Source organism: Bubalus bubalis, chromosome 4, assembly GCF_019923935.1.
Source record: "Bubalus bubalis isolate 160015118507 breed Murrah chromosome 4, NDDB_SH_1, whole genome shotgun sequence".
Lineage (NCBI taxonomy): Eukaryota > Metazoa > Chordata > Mammalia > Artiodactyla > Bovidae > Bubalus > Bubalus bubalis.
The window spans coordinates 37054201-37073655 of NC_059160.1; the positions used below are offsets into that span (position 1 = coordinate 37054201).

At 41.1% G+C, this 19455-nt stretch overlaps 1 protein-coding gene across 1 annotated transcript in view; it reads right to left on the bottom strand.

Annotated features, from left to right (window-relative positions):
* The window catches only part of TM7SF3 (transmembrane 7 superfamily member 3), a 41527-nt gene extending 22072 nt beyond the window's left edge, over window positions 1-19455 (bottom strand). Inside the window, exons 1-4 of the mRNA XM_006046524.4 lie at window positions 19194-19455; window positions 7986-8140; window positions 3625-3775; window positions 550-670 (exon numbers count right to left, since the gene is read on the bottom strand). Coding sequence (XP_006046586.3) covers window positions 550-670; window positions 3625-3775; window positions 7986-8140; window positions 19194-19284 — 518 coding nt within the window. The 5' untranslated portion in view covers window positions 19285-19455. The remainder of the gene's footprint in view (window positions 1-549; window positions 671-3624; window positions 3776-7985; window positions 8141-19193) is intronic.

Sequence of the window (19455 nt, forward strand, 5' to 3'; positions counted from 1 at the left end):
AAAGTAGAAATTAGGGCAGAGTTTTAATTAAAACAATAAATCCTTACAAACATAGGCATGTTTCACAGCTACAGAATGCTTTCTTTTTTAATGTTTATTTATTTGGCCACATCCAGTTTTTGTTGCCGCACATGGGATATTTGGTTGTAACATGTGAACTCTTAGTTGAGGCATGTGGGTCTAGTTCCCTGAACAGGGATCGAACCCCGGCCTCCTGCACTGGGAGCACGGAATCTTAGCCACTGGACCACCAGCGGAGTCCCCAAAATGCTTTCTATATTTAAAATTCTTTACAAAAACTAAGATGTACTTCTAAGCTCCTAATAAAGACATTTGGCTCTTCATAAGAAAGGAGGGAAACAATACTAACTATAAATGACACTTTACGTATTAACAACAAAGCTTAAATTACTTCTCTTTGGAAAAAAAAAATAAGCAGTTCAACTCTGCTAAGGAGAACTATGGATTTTGAGAGAATTTACTCAGTCTGCACAACAGTGAGTCATGCTTATCCTAAAAAGAGTTCTGGGAGTTGGGAGACAGACATACCTTGCATAGCCTAGGTTTGCTGGAGCAAATTTGATAGTTGTTTCAAAGAAATTATACTCCAAGTAAATGTTTGGATCGATATCTACATCAAACTCCAAATTACAGCCACCAGGGATAGGATCTGGATGGGAAACCAGGAAGTTACTTAGAATTCTTATATATTCAAAGCACACTCAGAAAAACAGAACCCTACTCTTACAAGAACACCCAACACAGAAGTTCAGTGGAGAGCTTCTAGCTTTGTACTACCTCATGGACTGAGGGTAAAGTTATATGAGGTAATGGGCTGTGGAAGACCTTTTCTGTACAGAGCCAGATAGTAAATGTTTTAGAAGTTGTTCAGACTCTCTGGTCTCTGTGGCAGCTACTCAACCCTGCCCCGTGGCAGGAAAGCAACCTGATATGTTGCAACCTGATATGTTACATATCACAACAGATGATATGTAAGTGAACGGCTGTGTCCCAATAAGACTTTATGCACAAAACAGGCCGCGAGCTGGCTTTGCCTTGTGCTCTGCAGTTTGCCAACCTCTGCTCTAGAGTTGAAAACATCAGAAGAGACAGCAATTCTGAAGCTGGGGTCCAAGAATGGGTTTCAGGAGCCCCGTGAACACCTGGAAATTGTATGCCAACTGTTAAATATGTGCATTTCCTAAACACATTTTTTTTTAGATTCTGAGAAGGTTTCATTAGATCCTGGTAAATAGAAAAAGGGTGTCCACTTTTCACTTAACTCTTTCAACAGGAAGAAAGATGGTGTCAACCTCTCCTCCTAGCTGGAAGAGTCTTTGTGTATACATAAAAGAGGAAAAAATAAAAGATCTCAAGAACCCCAGGTTCATGTATTAGACACAGCATGTGCACAATTAAACACAAAATAAATCTGGGGTATTTGCATGCCTGCATGCTAAGCCGCTTCAGTTGTGTCTGACTCTTTGTGACCCTATGGACCATAGCCCACATGGCTCCTCTGTCCATGGGATTCTCTAGGCAAGAATATTGGAGTGGGTTGCTATGCCCTCCTTCAAGGGATCTTCCCAGCCCAGGGATCAAACCCGCATCTCCTGCATTGGTAGGCAGGTTCTTTACCACTACCACCACCTGGGAATCCCCTTAGGGTATTTAATTTACATTCATAATACAGTTAAAACAGCTCTTATTAGGAATCTTATTCACAACCTTTAACCAAGACAAAACTTTAAGTCACTTGATATTAGTTCAATTCCATGCAAAGAACTGTGTGTGGTGGGCTCAAGATGAGAAGTTAAGACACCAGAAGGTAAACCAGTTTAAAGTACTTTAAGATCTCAGCTTCATAAACTCATTCAATCGCTCCCACAGCTGGTTCTTAATTTCCATCAACTGCTGGAATTCTGAGCTCCGGAATGGAGACACCCAGTGTGCACCGCTTCCCAGTGGACTCTGCCTCAGAATTCTATGCTCTTCTTTCACACTCTTCTTTTCCTGTATTTACAAACATTTACCACAACCAAGAAAAGCATGTGTACTGTAACTGACACTCTACTGCTCATTAATTTTCTTTGTATACTGACCTTGATGAAAGCTTGACATCTATCATTTTTTAAATCAAGTGATTACCCTTTGGCTACATATATCTGTTTTTCTTCAACTCCCATCACTTTTTGGAATTCTACCTCCTTTTCTAGTTATTGCAACCTCACCTTCCCTTTACCACCAAACTTCAAGAGAATGTAAACCTCCTCCCCTCACCTTCACTCCTCAATCACTACGATCTGGTTTTCATCCTCATGGTGTCACTAAAATGACTCTCATTAAAGGCCACCACTGACTCTGGATTGTGCCACCATAGGGACATTTTCAGTCACTCTCTTGACCTCTCTGCAAAGTCCTATTTACCACTTATAATGCTGGGCGTCCAGTCTCTCTTCTCACTGTCCTGTCTACTCCTTAGTCTTCTAATTATTATTCAGCAGTTAGCATCCCCCAGAAACTGTGGCAGGCACTAGGAAATTATTTGCTATAATTTTCCTCCCTAAATCTCTAAGTTCATGCCTGGATGACCTCACTCACTCCATGACTTTACTAACAGCTATTAAGCTGTTCAGTTGGATATCTGACCCCACTCCTCCACCTTAGGCCCTTATTTTCAGCTGCCTATTATGCAAGTCCATCCAGATGTCCTACAAGTGTCTCAGAGTCAATGTGCCAAACTGAAGTCACCATCTAACCCCATCCCAACCACCTAAAACATCCAGCACCACAAATACCCCATCTGATCACTATACTGATCATCTCCGAGCTGCCCAAATGGGAAGTCTGTGCTCCCTACTTTTAACAATCCATAACCACTGGTCATTGTATCTTGTAATTCCATATTCCAAATTTCTCAAATCCAGCCTGTCCTCTCCATCCCCTTCTCAGGGCCTCTGTTCAGATCTTCATTTCTCATTTTGAGTCCTGAAAGTTGTATTGGCTTGACTTTGTTATGCCCCCTCCAATCCACTCCCCGCATTGCTTCTAGGGTTAACCTTTTAAGAGAGGAAAGGCATCAGGTCATTTCCTCTGCTTCAAAAGTCTCTCTGCTGCCTCAGCAAAGAGTGAAGACCTCACATTATAAACCAGGACCTTCCCACTCTGGCTCCAGCCACACCCACTGTCCACCATTCTCCAAATACCCCATTCTTCTCCCACACCTTCCTTGGCCTAGAACCATCAACTAATGTGTGAGAACCATGTCTTGCCTTTTTTTTTTTAATTTATTTTCAATTGAAGGATAATTGCTTTACAATATTGTATTGGTCTCGTCCATACATCAACATGAATCAACCCCTCCTCTTAACATGTCTGTCACAGTTTCTCCAAGGGCTCCTTCAGTGTTTTCCAAATGAATACATGTGTTCTTCTAGTCCTAGTCCCTTCCTGGGCTTTCACTCATCATGCTAATTCTCTGACTCCCCTGCTGTTAAAACCTTTCTAATTCAAAGTACTATACTTATAATAAACACTTTTAATAGGATTATAGTTATCTCTAAATTCTCACCCACAAGTCCTGCATTCTGGACAGTAATAAGGAGTTGATGATAGAAAGGTTACCGCTTTCCGAGTAGGACAGTGGAATGGCCACATTTTGGACAGGCTCAGGGTCTAATGTCTCCAAGTGCCAAGTGCACATACTCTGCTCTGGTCTAAGAATGGAAACCAATCCTTTGTCAGTGCCTGTCCCCGAGGCATTAGGAAGGAGAGTCTGCAACAAGGAAAGAAGAGTCATTGCGAATCAGCAGTTGAACAAAGTGCTTCGATGCCAGAGTGAATCTAGTGTGCATGCCCTATTCCAAAGCTTCTCAAAACCAAAAAGGAGTAAAAAAGACCTTCCTCAGATGATTTAAGAATTATTTTCACTTCTATGTGCGTGTACCCACAAATACACTGGAGGAATTATTTAAAATATACAGTCTTTGATCAGGAATAGCAGATACACAATAACATTCCCAAGCTTTTCAGTCCCTTCAGTTAGGATTTACTACGTCAAGTACTTGGCTTCATGGGTGTTGCTAGTGGTAAAAACTTGCCTGCCAATGCAGGAGACATGAGATGAGGGTACGATCCCTGGTTCGGGAGGATACCCTGGAGGAAGGGATGGCAACCCACTCCAGTATTCTTGTCTGGAGAATTCCACAGACAGGACAGCTTAGCAGGCTACAGTCCATTGGGTCACAAAGAGTCAGACAAGACTGAATTGACTTAGCACGCATTTCAAGTACTAAGACTACTGGGTTAAGGACTTCCATGGACATGACAAAACTAAAACAATTTAGTAACAAGTCTGATGTCCTTTATTCAGTGGAACACCACTGATGGATTGGGGGAGGACAGGGCCTCATTAGATGTGGAGCATGCTTCCCAAGGGATGTGGGGCATGAACTAGCTTTTTAGAGCATTAGAAGAGCATGCTCGGTTAGGAGGTTGGAATTTAGTCAGAAGACGAGCAAGCCCTATTTTCTAGGGTAAAGTGAGCTGGCTAAGCTGAGCTGGAGGATTGTGATCAGTGTAAGTTAGGTTTCCTTGACAGGCATTCCCTGTAAGTGCAGTCTTAGGTTTAGATTTGTGATGTGGGCCAAGTCACTAGGGTGGCCTCCATTTGTGGTCCCGATATACAAATTAACTTGACCACTACCAAGACAAAAAATAGAAGCTCTGCCCCCAAAGAGTTCGGTCCTTGAAAAGTTTTTTAAAAAACAGAGTTATAATTTACATATTATAAATTACACATAGAGTATACCAATATACGTTTTGATAAATGCAGGCACCTGGGAAACCATCATCAAGACCAAGACAGTGAACACAGAGATCATCTTCTTTATGCCCTGTTCTTACTCTTCCTTACACCCCCATACTCTCTCATCCCCTTCCCCCATCTACTGGGAAAGCTTCTTGAATAACAAAGTACTAAAGTTGAGAGGTAGTAGATTCAGAGTGTTTTCTTAAAGTTAAGGAAAAGACCCTGATGCTGGGAAAGATTGTGGGCAAGAGGAGAAGAGGGTGACAGAGGATGAGATGGTTAGATGACATCACTGACTCGATGGACATGAGTTTGAGCAAACTTTGGCAGATAGTGAAGGACAGGGAAGCCTGGTGGTGGGCTGCAGTCCATGGGGTCACAAAGGGTCAAACACGACTAAGCAACTGAACAAGAAAGAAATGGGAAGAAAAAAGAGCCACATGAGTTTCAATTTGACAAGCATAAGAGAGAATGACCAAGGAACTTAAGGGTCAAAAGTTTCAAAGAACTCACTGCCAAGATGACCCCAAAACTCCAAGATGCCACAAGTCATCAGGAAGTTACAACAGAAACAGCTCTCTTCATGCAGACTACTCCCTTCTAGAATTATGCACAGTTCTGGTTATCATCTTCTCAGCAGTATAAATTTAGTGAGAACTAAAGGCAGCCCAAGAAAGGAACATGGTTATCATTAAGGATAACTAAGTGGCAGCCCACTCCAGTACTCTTCCTGGAAAATGCCATGGACGGAGGAGCCTGGTAGGCTGCAGTCCATGGGGTCGCAAAGAGTCGGACAGGACTGAGCGACTTCACTTTCACTTTTCACTTTCATGCACTGGAGAAGGAAATGGCAACCCACTCCAGTGTTCATCCCAGGGACAGTGGAGCCTGGTGGGCTGCCGTCTATGGGGTCACACAGAGTCGGACATGACTGAAGTGACTTAGCAGCAGCAAGATCCTTTCTGCATGAAAACTGAGACCCAAGATGCTGCTCATCCAGGCCACTTTTGTCACATCAGTCATGCAGGTACCCCTTCACCTAAAGGGTTTCTTTAGGTGAAGGGGTTTCTTCACCGTTTCTTCCAAAGTAAAGATAAACATTAAGACTGCTTGGACCAACTGTTACAAGAATTAAATTAACTATACGGAAAATCAAATGCAAGGGGTCCTAACTAGGAGGCTCAATGCATTTCCAGAGACCCCCATGTAATTATACAGATGTAGTCATACATTCTGCCAGGTAGAGAGTCCACGATTTCAGCAGACACCAAGTCCTTGGGCCCAGGAGCTCAAGGATCACTGGCCTAGCACACACTGGGCATGCAATAAATATAACTGCATTTTTTTCTCCATCCCGTCTCTTCCTTCAAACGTTGTCTTTGCTGTGATGTTATTAAGAAGGAAATTGTCTTTGCTGTGATGTTATTAAGAAGGAAATCATCTATGTGCCATTTTACTGTGTCTCCTAGGTAAGTGCCTGAATAGAAAGTTTCCCTTTGAATTTAGTGCCATAAAAAAACTTGGCTTCCCCCTGAAGAATGAGAATGTTTTTTCCTTCTAAGAAAGTTATGAAATTCAACATGCTTTGATTTCTGCTCTGGGTGCAAAGAACTCCCACAAAAGCAATGAATGGGTCATATACACTATTATATCTTCAACTAGTATAATTTATTTTTTCCTCGTTTCCTCGATCAAACCCTTGCACTTCTAGTCTATTACTTTTTGGCTGTGCTAGGTCTTAATTGCTGCATGGGCTTTTCTCTACTTGTGCGAGCAGGGACTACTCTCTAGGTGCAGGGCATAGGCTTCTCATGATGGTGGCTTCCCTTGCGGCAGAGCACCAGCTCTAGGGTGCTCAGGCTGCAGCAGGTGCAGCACATGGGCTCACTAGTTGTGGCTCCCGGGCTCTAGAGCACAGCTCAACAGTTCTGGCGCATGGGCTTAGTTGTGCTCCATAGCATGTGGGATCTTCCTGAATCAGGGACTGAACCCATGTCTCTTGCATTGGCAGGAGGACTCTTTACCACAGAGCCAGCAGGAAAGCCCCCATATCTAGTCTATCAAACCATCACACACACACACACACACACACACCCCTTCAAAACCTTTGTGGTAGGGGCAGGAAGGCAGGAACAAAAATTATAAAACACTTAGTGTGAAAGATGCAATGACAAATGTCCATAAAATATATAGAGACTGGATGAAGACAGCTTCGTTTATCAAATTCCAGAATATCAGAAGGTACGCTTGTGCTGTGCTGAGTTTCTCAGTCGTGTCTGACCCTTTGCGACCCCCATGGAGTGTAGCCCGCCAGGCTCCTCTGTCCATGGGGATTCTCCAGGTAAGAATATTGGAGTCCATTGCCATACCCTCCTTCAGGGGGATCTTTCCAACCCAGGAATTGAACCAGGGTGTCCTGCACTACAGGCGGATTCTTTACCAGCTGAGCTACAAGGGATGCCAGAAGGTAGGCTGAGGACAGATAAAAATGCAGCACAACTTCATACAGAGTGAAATTCATGTATTAGTCTAAGGGGTCATATGGACTAAAAATAAGAAGATCTGTAAAGGGTAACAGAAATGGCAAAGCCTTAATGGCTTCAGCTGATTCAGGATATTTGAAAACTTCCCAGAGATGAGGTTGAGGCTCAGGGGTTTAGTGAGGACCTCTGTAAGAGGGTCCCAAATGCTGCTAGGAGCACAGCACTGCTCTGGTTAAACTAAGAGTTAGGATTCTTTTGTTTCAATGAAACTCTAAAGAATAAAGCTGATCTTATTAGGTGTCTTAGTAAACTTCAAGGCTAAATGGCTAAAAGACCACAGAAATCCATTAAAATGTATTCTAAGGTAAAAATCACTGAGGACCCAGTAGGATTAAGAAAAAGAAAAGGTGGGAAATATGGGGAAAGCTTAACTGCAGGCAGGAGACATTTGGTACAAGCCGCCCTCCCTCCAAACTCAGCAGCATCACCCCTCCTTTAGGTCAGAGGTCACTATTCAAGAAAGGCGTGAAATATTCACCTCCTAGCCAGCCTAAATTACTAACTTGACAGGACTCAATCTTGATCTTTTAAAAATTTAACACATAAAGAGGTGTTAATTTCTAATGCTCACACTAAATACAAGATACCAAACTGTGGAAATGGCTTTTATGGAAGTAACTCTTTGTACTTACCTCAGAAAAAGAAATTGTTGTATTCTGATACTGTGAGTGTATTTGGAAAATAATAAAAGTGACATTGCTGGAAATATGACGCAAAATAGCTTCCTCTGGAAAGGGCTTCTTGAGCTCCAGGTATCTAAATTTCCCCACAGAAAATTCCAGAAGACCTACAAGGGGAGAAATGTTTCATTATAACATTCATACCTCTGTAACCAATTTGTAGGAATTGTATACTTAAACACACATGCAAGGTTAATTTAATCCTCAGAAAAAACTGTTGAGCCCTATTCACTAATGAGGACAATGAAGCTTAAAAGGCAGCACAGCAACCCCCCACCCCCTCATAAACCTCCCCCCACCCCCGCCCAAGGTGACTCATCTGGGAAGGGTGGAACTGAGAACTGAAGGGGAAGAACGGTATTTCCAAAGATGCAGGCACCAGGATGTTCAAGGTGCTCGGCTTCCAGGGCCCAGGAAAATCCCTCTTTTGGTAGCAGCAATAACAGCTCTATTCAGAACAGAATCCCTGAATTTAAGGATTAACAACCCTCATGAGTTACCACCGATTGTAAATGCACTGGTACTAAACAATATATTCTGAAATCAGTCCAGCTAGAGACACACATCTGGCTTCAGTTTTATCCCACCCGTTACTAGCTATGTGATCTCAGAAAAGTTACTTAATTCCCTTAAACCTCAATTTCTTCATCTGTCTAACAGGAATTATATTACCCAGCTTGTAAAGGAAAGTGTCATCAACGTGGGCAAAAATGTGTATTGAGTGTCCACACCAGGTACTTCATGAAAAACAGGTCTTCAAGGAGTTTTTTGTTTGTTTGTTGAAGGATCAAGTTCAGAGTCCACATAAGTATAACAAGTTTTCCAACACCTCATCTAGGCTTTCCCACCTGCCGACCTGCCTCCACTGTCTGGCTGTATTTCATTCACTCTGTGTGTCTTTCTTGTAGCTGCTCACCACTTCTTTCCTTTTCCAACCTAATTCTCAAGGAATCCACTAAATAGGCAGCTTTGACTTCTGTGTGGTTCTGGGTTCCAATCTCACCCTCTGCCCCAGAGTCAGTGTATCTCTGCATAACCAGCAGAGTTCACAAGCATTACATAAGCAGGCTTGGGTGTCAGAGTCTAAAAATAAACCAAAATATTTCAATTTAATATAGATGAAAAGGAGTCAATGAGGTAAAGATTATATTCACCAGAGTCTTAGAGTGGAACAATCATTTTTTTTTTTAAAGAAAGAAATTTGAGTCAGTTGGAGCTGAATGAAACACTCCAGACACTAAATAACTTCCTAACTCATTCTTATGTACCATTTCCAAAGAAAACTAACTTTTTCAATACTTTCTGCTGTTTTTGTTGTTAACACAAGTACTCCATCTGGATGATAAAAAAAAAAAGAGAATATTAAGAAAGGCTAACCAAGAAAGCCAAACAGAACATGTAAATAGTGGATGAGAATAAAGGTTTTTGTTGTTGTTGTTTAGTCCCTAAGTTGAATCCAACTCTTTGCAAACCCCTGGACTGTAGCCCATCAGATTCCTCTGTCCATGGGATTTCCCGGGCAAAAATAAGGGAATGGGCTGCCATTTCCTTCCTCAGAGGATCTTCCTGGCCTGGGAGTCGAACCCCTGTCTCCTGCTTGGCAGACACTGAGCCACCCGGGAAGCCCAGAATAAAAGTTACTCTCTATAGTACCTTTGTAACTTAATTTTTTAAACTGATGACAAAAGGTTATTTGTGGTTATAATTTAATTTCTAAAAATCCAGAGAAAATTTTAATGAATGTGGTGTATTTTCTTATTTATGTAACAAGAAAGACATTTCATCTTTTATGTGGAACAAAACTCCAGCCCAAATAGAGGTAAAAATATTAGGAAGTGACTAATAGAATCAACAGAAAGTCTGGAAAAAATGGCGAGTTTCCTGTTTTGTTTTTTTTAAAGGGAGTAAGGAAAGCACTTTAATATATCCTAGACCTTCCCATCACCATGATTACTCTATTGTGCTCAGTCTCTAAGTCATGTCCAACTCTTTGCGACCCCATGGATGTTAGACCACTGTCCATGGGATTTCTCAGGCAAGAACACTGGAGTGGGTTGCCATTTCCGTCTCCAGATTACTTTACGAGGAAACCAAAATTATATATAAAATTAAGTGGATCTCAGTAAATGGCTCTAAAAACCTTTCATGTTTTGTACTTTAATTTTAATATCATCCATCCGCCATCTTCCAAGTCTTAAAATTATCCATAAATTCTAGTCTACAAGACTCAGAGCAGGATCAATTTGTTTTCCTAGGAATTAATTAGATTTCCATCCTTGAACTGTCCACAGCACTCAGTTCATTTACTGGCCTGCATTTTCTAGTTACATTTTCAGTTTTTGTGTTTTCAGAGCCTCCCCACCCCATTTTCTCTATTTGACAAATATTTATTTAAGTATTCTGCTGAACTAGTCACTCTGCCTCTTGGGTATTGTGACCAAAACTGATGTAAGCAAATTCATAAAGGTTATTATCACTTAACACTTAAATTTGCCCTTAAGCCTGTCTTGGAAACTCTTTTGATAATCTTTATGTCTGTCTCCCGTTACATGGGCCTTGAATCAAAATGCTCTGTAGAACCTTTCAGTCAGTTCAGTCACTCAGTCATGTCCAGCTCCTTGTGACCCCATGGACTGCAGCACGCCAGGCTTCCCTGTCCATCACCAACTCACAGAGCTTGTGCAAACTCACGTCCATTGAGTCGGTGATGCCATCCAACTATCCCATCCTCTGTTGTCCCCTTCTCCTCCTGCCTTCAATCTTTCCCAGCATCAGGGTCTTTTCCAGTGAGGCAATTCTTCGCATCAAGTGGCCAAAGGATTGGAGTTTCAGCTTCAGCATCTGTCCTTCCAATGAGTATTCAGGACTGATTTCCTTTAGGATAGACTGATTTGATCTCCTTGCAGTCCAAGGGACTCTCAAGAGTCTTCTCCAACACCACAGTTCAAAAGCATCAATTCTTCAGTGCTCAGCTTTCTTTACAGTCCAACTCTCACATCCATACATGACTACTGGAAAAACCATTTCTAACCTTTACAAGCCCTAAAAGAGATTGATGCTATCAACTAGTGAAATCTTGGTTTTCTTAACTTTTCCTTAATCTATCACAACTCAGAAATACTTGGAGAAGCAAAAACTTCCAGTGATTTAAAAGACAGCAGGGAAAGACACAACCATAGAAATAAAAATATATTACTCAACAACTGGTAACTTAACAAAATAACTAGAGGTAATAAAAGTAGGTATTTCTGGGAATGTATGCTAAGTGATTTTTCTTTTCTTTTTTTTTTTTTGACTATGTGATCTTAGTTCCACAACAGGGACTGAACATGGGCCCTCCCCATTGAAAGTGCAGAGTTCTAACAACTAGACCATCAGAGAATTCCCCCAATTTTTCTTTACACATTTCATTGTTTATAAAATGTCTATAGTGATCATGAGGTGTTCTTACCAGAAAGAAAATGCACAATCTGGAGAAAATCTCCTTCTTTGATGGCACTCAAAACACAAGTTCTACCTTAACTCTTCATCTGAAACTTATAAAATAGGGACACATCCAACCTAGATAAAATGGTGACACTCTCAACACTTCTGTCACTTATGTTCTTCCCTCAAAATGGTAATTTTTTTCAGATCTTATATAACCATATTTAAAAAGGCTGATCATATTTAAAAATAAGATCATGCCATCACTTCATGGCAAATAGATGGGGAAAGAATGGAAATAGTGAGAGACTTTATTTTCTTGGGTTCCAAAATCACTGCAGATGATGACTGCAGCCATGAAATTAAAAGATGCTTGCTCTTTGGAAGAAAAGCTATGACAAACCTAGACAGCGTATTAAAAAGCACAGACATTACTTTGCCAACAAAGGTGTGTATAGTCAAAACTATGATTTTTTTCAGTAGTAATGTATGGATGTGAGTTGGATAATAAAAATGGCTGAGCGCCAAAGAATTGATGCCTTCGAACTGTGGTGCTGGAGAAGACTCTTGAAAGTCCCTTGGAATGTAAGGACATCAAACCAGTCAATTCTAGAGGAAATCAACCCGGAATATTCATTGGAAGGATGGCTCCAATACTTTGGCCACCTGATGAGAAGAACTGACTCACTAGAAAAGACCCTGATGCTGAGAAAGACTGAAGGCAAAAGGAGAAGGGGATGACAGAGGATGAGACAATTGGATGGCATCACCAACTCAGTGGGCATGAGTTTGAGCAAGCTCCGGGAGTTGGTGATGGACAGGGAAGCCTGGTGTGCTGCAGTCCATGGAGTCGCAAAGAGTCAGACACGACTGAAAAACAACAACAAAAATGCAAGAAATGTACAGAAAGTTAATTCCTCCAGCAAGTACACTATGCAGAAAAAACTTACTATTAACAGATTGGTATAATCTTTCAGGATTTAGGAGATATCAGCATAAGCATCTCCATGTAAATGGGAAAAAGAAAAAAACAAATATGTCTTGGTATAGCCCATCTTCTAGATCTTAGATATCTTTCCACATCAACAGACAATCCTAGTTTTACCAGTTTAAAGGTTATATAACATTACATTCTATGTCACCATGATTATTCAACCAATCTATTATTATTTTTTGATGTAAACCATTTTTAAAGTCTTTATTGAATTTGTAACAATACTGCTTCTGTTTTATGTTTTGGTTTTTATGGTCGAGAGGCATGTGAGATCTTAGTTGCCCAACCAAGGATCAAACCCATACTGCTGCATTGGAAGGCAAAGTCTTAACCACTGGAATGCCAAGGAAGTCCCCAACCAATCCCTTATTAATAAATATATATGCTGTTACCATTCCAGCATGAATAAAAAATAAGAAATAAAATTTTTCTGTTGTATAGTCACTAAGTTGTGTCTGACTCTTTTGTAACAGCATGGACCCACAAAGCTCCTCTGTCCATGGGATTTTCCAGCCAAGAAAACTGGAGTGAGTTGCCATTTCCCGCTCCAGGGAATCTTGCCAACCCAGGAATCAGACTCAGGTATCGAACCCAGGTTTTCTGCATCTCCTGCGTTGCAAATGGATACTTTACCGCTGAGCCACCTGGGAAGCACAAGAAATAAAATCACTCTATATATATCTTACCAAAAAAAAAATATATATATATATACATATATGTGTGTATATCAGCAATAAACCTACTTGAGAAGGTTTTTGCTGTGACAGTGTAGCAGATCACCTTTGATCCTAAATGGTTAAAATACCTAAGAAGTCTTGTTCTCCTTAAGAGAATGAGAAATGAAAACAAACAGCTTCTGTAAGAAAATATAATGACCAGGACCAAAACAGTAAGTTACAGCCTTTGCTTCTGACTTCTTCAAGAAAAACATGTAGCATTTCAGAAACAATTACAACTTTCATCTATTATTTTACAGATTTTCAAAAGCTTCCAAAAGGAAGATGATGCCTCACCAACCCTCTTTCCCCAGTCAAATGCCTCTGGCAAGAACCAAGCAGAAGCCAGAGAACAAAGGGGAGAGACATTGCATTTAACAAACTGGTTAAATATTTAACAAACCAGTCACTTTGTATCTCTGGGGTATACTTTAAATGATATTTTCTTTACACATTTCCTGTTTTTCATATTTTCTATAGTACTCATCAGGTGTCCTTATTAGAAAGCAATTTTCAGTTGTACATTACAATTATCTGAAGGTGCTTTTTTAAAGATATTGTTGCCTGGGTTCCTCTCCAGATAAATCAAAATCCTTGGGGTTAGGGCCCAAGTATCAATTACAAAGCAAATATTTATTGTAATAAATGCATGCAGATAAGGGCACAAAGTTTACACATCCAGGTCAAGAAACAGCATTCTAACCTCTCCTTCCAGTCACTGTCTCTTCCCTCCTTCCCAGAGATAACCGTGATCCTCACTTCTAAAACCACAGATGGGCTCTTTTGGAAATTTAATGAAACAGACTCATACATCATGAATTCTTTTATGGCTAGTTTTTAAAAAATCAACATTTTATTTGTGAGATTCATCCCAGTTGCTGTAGTAACCACTATTCACTCACTTCCATTGTTGTATACATCACAAAATAAATGTACCACAATGTATTTATCTATTCTGTTAATGAACACTTAGATTATTTCTAGTTTGGAGTAATTATAAATCACTCCATTTAGGCATTCTTGTATGTATCTTTTGGTGTACATGTACACATTTCTACTGGGAGAACCTATGAGTAGAATTATCAGGATACAGGGTTTACTTATGTTCAATTTTAGTAGGTACTCTCCGAGTTATCCAACATTGTTTTGCCAATTTTGACCCTCATCAATCTATGAGAGAGCATTTCAGTAATCCAAGATGCTCACCAACACTTGGTAAGAATAGTTTGTTTTACTTATTGGCTATTTAAATATCCTCTCTATGAAAGGGTCTTGTTGTCTAGCCTCTCAGTTGTGTCCAACTCTTTGTGACTTCATCGACTGTAGCCCACCAGGCTCCTCTGTCCATGGGATTTCTCAGACAAGAATACTGGAGTAGGTTGCCATTTCCTTCTCCAGTGAAAGAGTCTATTCAAGCCTTTTTCCCATGTGAAAAACTGGATTATCTGTCCTTACTGAATTTTAGGAACTCTGTAGGCATCACTGATATGAGTATTCTGTCAGATATGTTGCAAATATCTTCTCCGCTCTTATAGCTTGTCTTTTCACTCTCCTGTTACCTTGAGATGAAGAGAAGTTTTCGTTTTAATGTAGTCCCGTTTCTCAAGTTTTTCCTTTATTATTTTAAAGAATTATCTGCCAAAATAATTCAAGATTATAAAGATACATTCCCCATGTTAACCTCTAGAACTTTGTTCTACCTTTCACACTGAAGTCTAAAATCAACCTGAAACTGACTTTTACACAGGGTGTGAGGCTAGAGTCAAGGTTCATTTCCCATAGGAATATCCTGCTGCCATAGCAACTTTGTTGAAAGTAGTTTTCCTACTGCTCAGAAATTCCACCTCTGACATAGGTCAAGTGACCAGGTGTGGGTTTCTGAACTCTTAACTTTGTACCATTGCTCTATTTGCCTATCCTAACATCAATATCACAGTCTTAATTTCTGCCCTAAATTTGTTCTTCAAGACTGTCTTGACTATTTTTTGCCCTTTTTCATTTCCACATAAATGTTAGAAACCAACTTGTCAATTTTCACAAAACAAAACAAAAACCTGTAGAAATTTGATTGGGATGGCACTGAAAGTATTAATTTATGAAGAAATGATATCTTTATAATATCTTTATAACATGGGATTCTTCTGTGATTTTGAGATATCCCTCTATTAAGTTTCTTAATTTATCTCAAGAACATTGTATAGTTTTCTGTGTAGAGACTGTTTCATATTCCATTATAATCATCTCTAAATATTTAATGTTTCTTGATGGTATTATAAATTTGCTTTTTATATTTCAATTTCTAGTTGTCTCTTTATCAACATTCCTTTTTTCAAGGCACTCCAGGTGATTCTAATGTTCTGCCAGGTGTGAGAACTCCTAACACAATGCTTGATGAACCAGGGAAGTATAATTATATTTTTTCCTACCCTTAGTTACCTTTATCTAATTTCTGTGTGAAAATTCTTTGGCAGCATTACACAGGCAATCCAAGAGCCATTTCACAATTTTTATAGAAGGTTGCATGTTAAACCAGTTATGGTTTGAGTCCTGACTTGCAGGGCTTTGTCATATTTGATATTCCAGGGCCTCAAACAGTCCCAGGCAACTGACTGGCACGTGATAAGTGTTTGGTAAATGATGGCTGAATTTTGTGACCTTGGGCAAGGAATTATTTCCTCTGGACCTCAGTTCCCTCGTGGTAAAATGCAGGCAACTGTACTGCATACATCAAATGGCTGCTAAAAGTATCAAATGGGAAAAATATTTGTAAACTATCCAGTACTGCACAACAAAACATCATTATTAACTTCCATTAGCTTTCCAATGTTTCAGAGGTTCATGTAGTTACCAATAAAAAAATATGAAGGCAGTCAGTATGGTTCTGTTACAAATACACTAGTGAAAAGAAGAGGTCTAACATGGATAAATGCCCAGCACATCCATTATAAACAGCCTTGAGAAAGTGACTTCCATAGAGTGACAGGGAAAAACACTGAAAGTCAAGACAACTAACAATCCCGCCTGGCAGAAACTGCATTCAATCACTACTCATAAAAACATATATGGCAAAAGAAGACACACATACAAAACACATCCTGAAGAGGTTAACAGGAACTTAACTGCACCTCAAAGTCATCTGGAAAAGGATGCATCAGAAACATTTTATGAGGGATATTTAGGTTTTATGACTTGGGGGTGGGTGGGAAAGACAGCACATCAAAGGATATTACAGGGCAAATGGCTATCAGGAGACGGAGCACTCAGGTTGTAGCTCTTCTGTAAAAGGCAGTACCTCTGCCTTGTCTGCCAAAAATATTTCTTGCCATCTAACCCACAGCAGGGGATCCTTTTCTATTTTCATAGTCTTCTTCCTTTCCTACCCCAGAGTCATTTTTTATTTTCAATATGTGTGTGTGGAAAAAAAAATGTGCGCGTGTGTGCGTGCGTGCTCAGTGGCTCAATCATGTCTGACTTTGCAACCCTATGGACTGCAACCCACCAAGCTCCTCTGTCCATGGGATTTCCCAGACAAGAACACTGGACTGGCTTGCCATTTCCTCTTCCAGGGGATCTTCCCAACCCAGGGATTGATCAAACTCACGTCCCCTGCATTGCAGGTGGATTCTTTACCACTGAGCCACCTGGGAATGCCTTCTTTCCAATAATACCATTCTAAAGGAGCTGCCTAATTCCAATATTTTCCTTTTCTTTCTCAATCCGAACCTAAATGTGCAACCTTAACATTTTCCAACTCTTCATTTTTACTATTTTACTAAAACATATCTCTTTACGTTTGTGCTTTAACACAACAAATTGTAGGAGAGATCTGTCAACACTTCATAATTCTCTTCAGATGGAGTATTAAAAATAGTTCAGCCACTTGAGCTGGCTGGCATTCAACTGTCCTCCCAATTTCTCACTGATACCTTCTTATGGATTTTCATTAGCCCTAAAAGATGAAAAGAAACACAAACATATACACACTTTTGAGAGAAAGAGAACACTTGCAACTAACTACACAAGTGGCCTGCAAGGCACTTGAGAAGGTTCAAAGGGCATGATGCTAAACTCCAATTACTGGGTAAGTTCCATGTGAGTTACTAGTTATGAACCTGAAATAATACTGAATTAAAGGTGTTAAGGGTAGCAGGGAACCGGGACTCCAAGAGAAGGGAAAACTGTTTAGATGTATGATTCATCTCCTGTGCCCCACTGGTCACCATCCTCAGACATCCTAGAAACTCAATCTGCCACCTTTAAAGTTTCCCTTAGCTTCTAAACCACCACACAAGGTATCAAATTAGCTTATCCTGCTATAAAATGGGTAAATCCTTCTAACTTATGGCACTTGCTCCCTGGTGGCTCAGTTGTAAAGAATCCGCCTGCAACACGGGAGACCTGGGCTCGATCCCTGGGTTGGGAAGATCCCCTGGAGAAGGGAAAGGCTACTCACTCCAGTATTCTGGCCTGGAGAATTCCATGGACTGTATAGTCCATGGGGTTACAAAGAGTTGGACACGACTGAGCGACTTCCACTCACTCACTTCACTCAAGTTACCAGAATCTTCCAATAAAAATCCAGCCGTTTTCCAGGAGGATCATGCAAGTGCTGAAGTGTCTCTGTTAATTCCCACTCTGATCTCTACCTGACAGATGTGGAGAATATCAGGTTTCATTACTGCTCAGCAGTCAAGTTCCCACATGCTGCCCTTCTTCTACCCAGAACAACAATACTGATGCAAAGGCAGAAGAATAACGTGGCTGAGGAAATGCTAGTGGCTGTAATCACAGAAAGGAGGTGAGAAACAGCATCTGAAAAACATTAATTTCTCATAAATTACTTCACGAGTCTGATCATCTGCACACTCTAATCTCTCAGACTCTTCTCCTTGGAAGAATGGAGCTGGCCTGATGAGGAAGGGAGAAGAGATTCTATTTCAAGGAATAAGAATTCAGAGAAGAATTAAGGGTAAAGCACCATACTAAATAAAGCATTCTCATTGGAGGGCAGCTTTGTAGAAGGGGAGGACCATGAAATTTACATGACACACGGGTTCATAGCTACCTGTGCCCCACTGAGCTGTTTACTCCTGCAGTGAGCATCATCCTGGGTCTCAGCTTCATCCTCCACCAGCAAGGGACAGTAATTATCTCATAGGGTTGTGAGGCGTAAACAACACTGCCATGAAAAGCACCTGGCACATACTGCACGCAGTGAATGTGAGTGCCCTGTTAGAAACAAGGCTTTTTTTTTTCTTCTTCTTCAAAAGTATAACTGCCCTTTTCAGCTTTGGTCTTAAGTCCTAGGCAAAAATTCTAGGATTCAGTTTGCACAGAACGTTTCACAGATAAGCATTTAGAAGCACAATCACATTTATTCAGAAAATGTCATGTTTCAGAACTATAACTAGTCTCTTAAGCTCAATACATAACCAAAATACGCTTGACCTCACGACACGGAAAAGCACATGATTATCAGCGTGGTACAATTAGTGCTTTTTACAGTTTACATTAACAAAACACCAACTAGTGCTAAGATCCAGTCACCAAGCACATGACCTATGAACTGAAGTCCCATTCTGGGTTCACTTTTCCTCTGAAACTCCGCCGAGGATAACGAATTTGAAAAGCATCTAGATTGGGGGAGTACAAGAACAGCGGCAGCTTGGCCTTATCAAGCTTTGCAGTCCAGAGGTTCAGATGAGCCACTTGCGAGCAAGAGGGTGTTTTACGGTGTTAAATTAAACCTGCAAACATGGCTACGCCCTAAGGGAGAGAATAATGTGTCTGAACAAGTGGGTTTCCTATCTCTTCCCATTTCCCCAGTATAGATTAGGAGGTTGGCAGTAGGGCCTTCTTAGCCAATAGGACTTGCCTCCTGCAGGAAAGGATCTCGATCCATTCCTGCCAGTTCTGAACGCACCGCCTCCCCGGCGTAGTGGACTGACCCCAAGGGCGGATTTTGACCCTGCAATAAATGCAAGACCAAGTTTGGGTTGCAAAGTCAGGCGTCCCCGACCTTACCCTCGCTGGAGTTTCCGACGATCTCAGCTCCGCCGGCCGCCCGGGTTACCGAAGCCAGCACCACGATGAGAAGCAGCCGAAGGAGCCCCATCGCTGCCCGGGCCGGGCCCCACCGTCTCGCCAGCGCTACCCTGGGTCGCCCGCGCCTGGGGCCATCACTTCTCAGATGCACACGCTGCACACCTGCCAGCCCCGAAGAGCGCGCGCGCCCGGGGCCCAGCAGACCGTTCCAGTTCCGGCAATTAGCCCGGCTGCGCGGCCT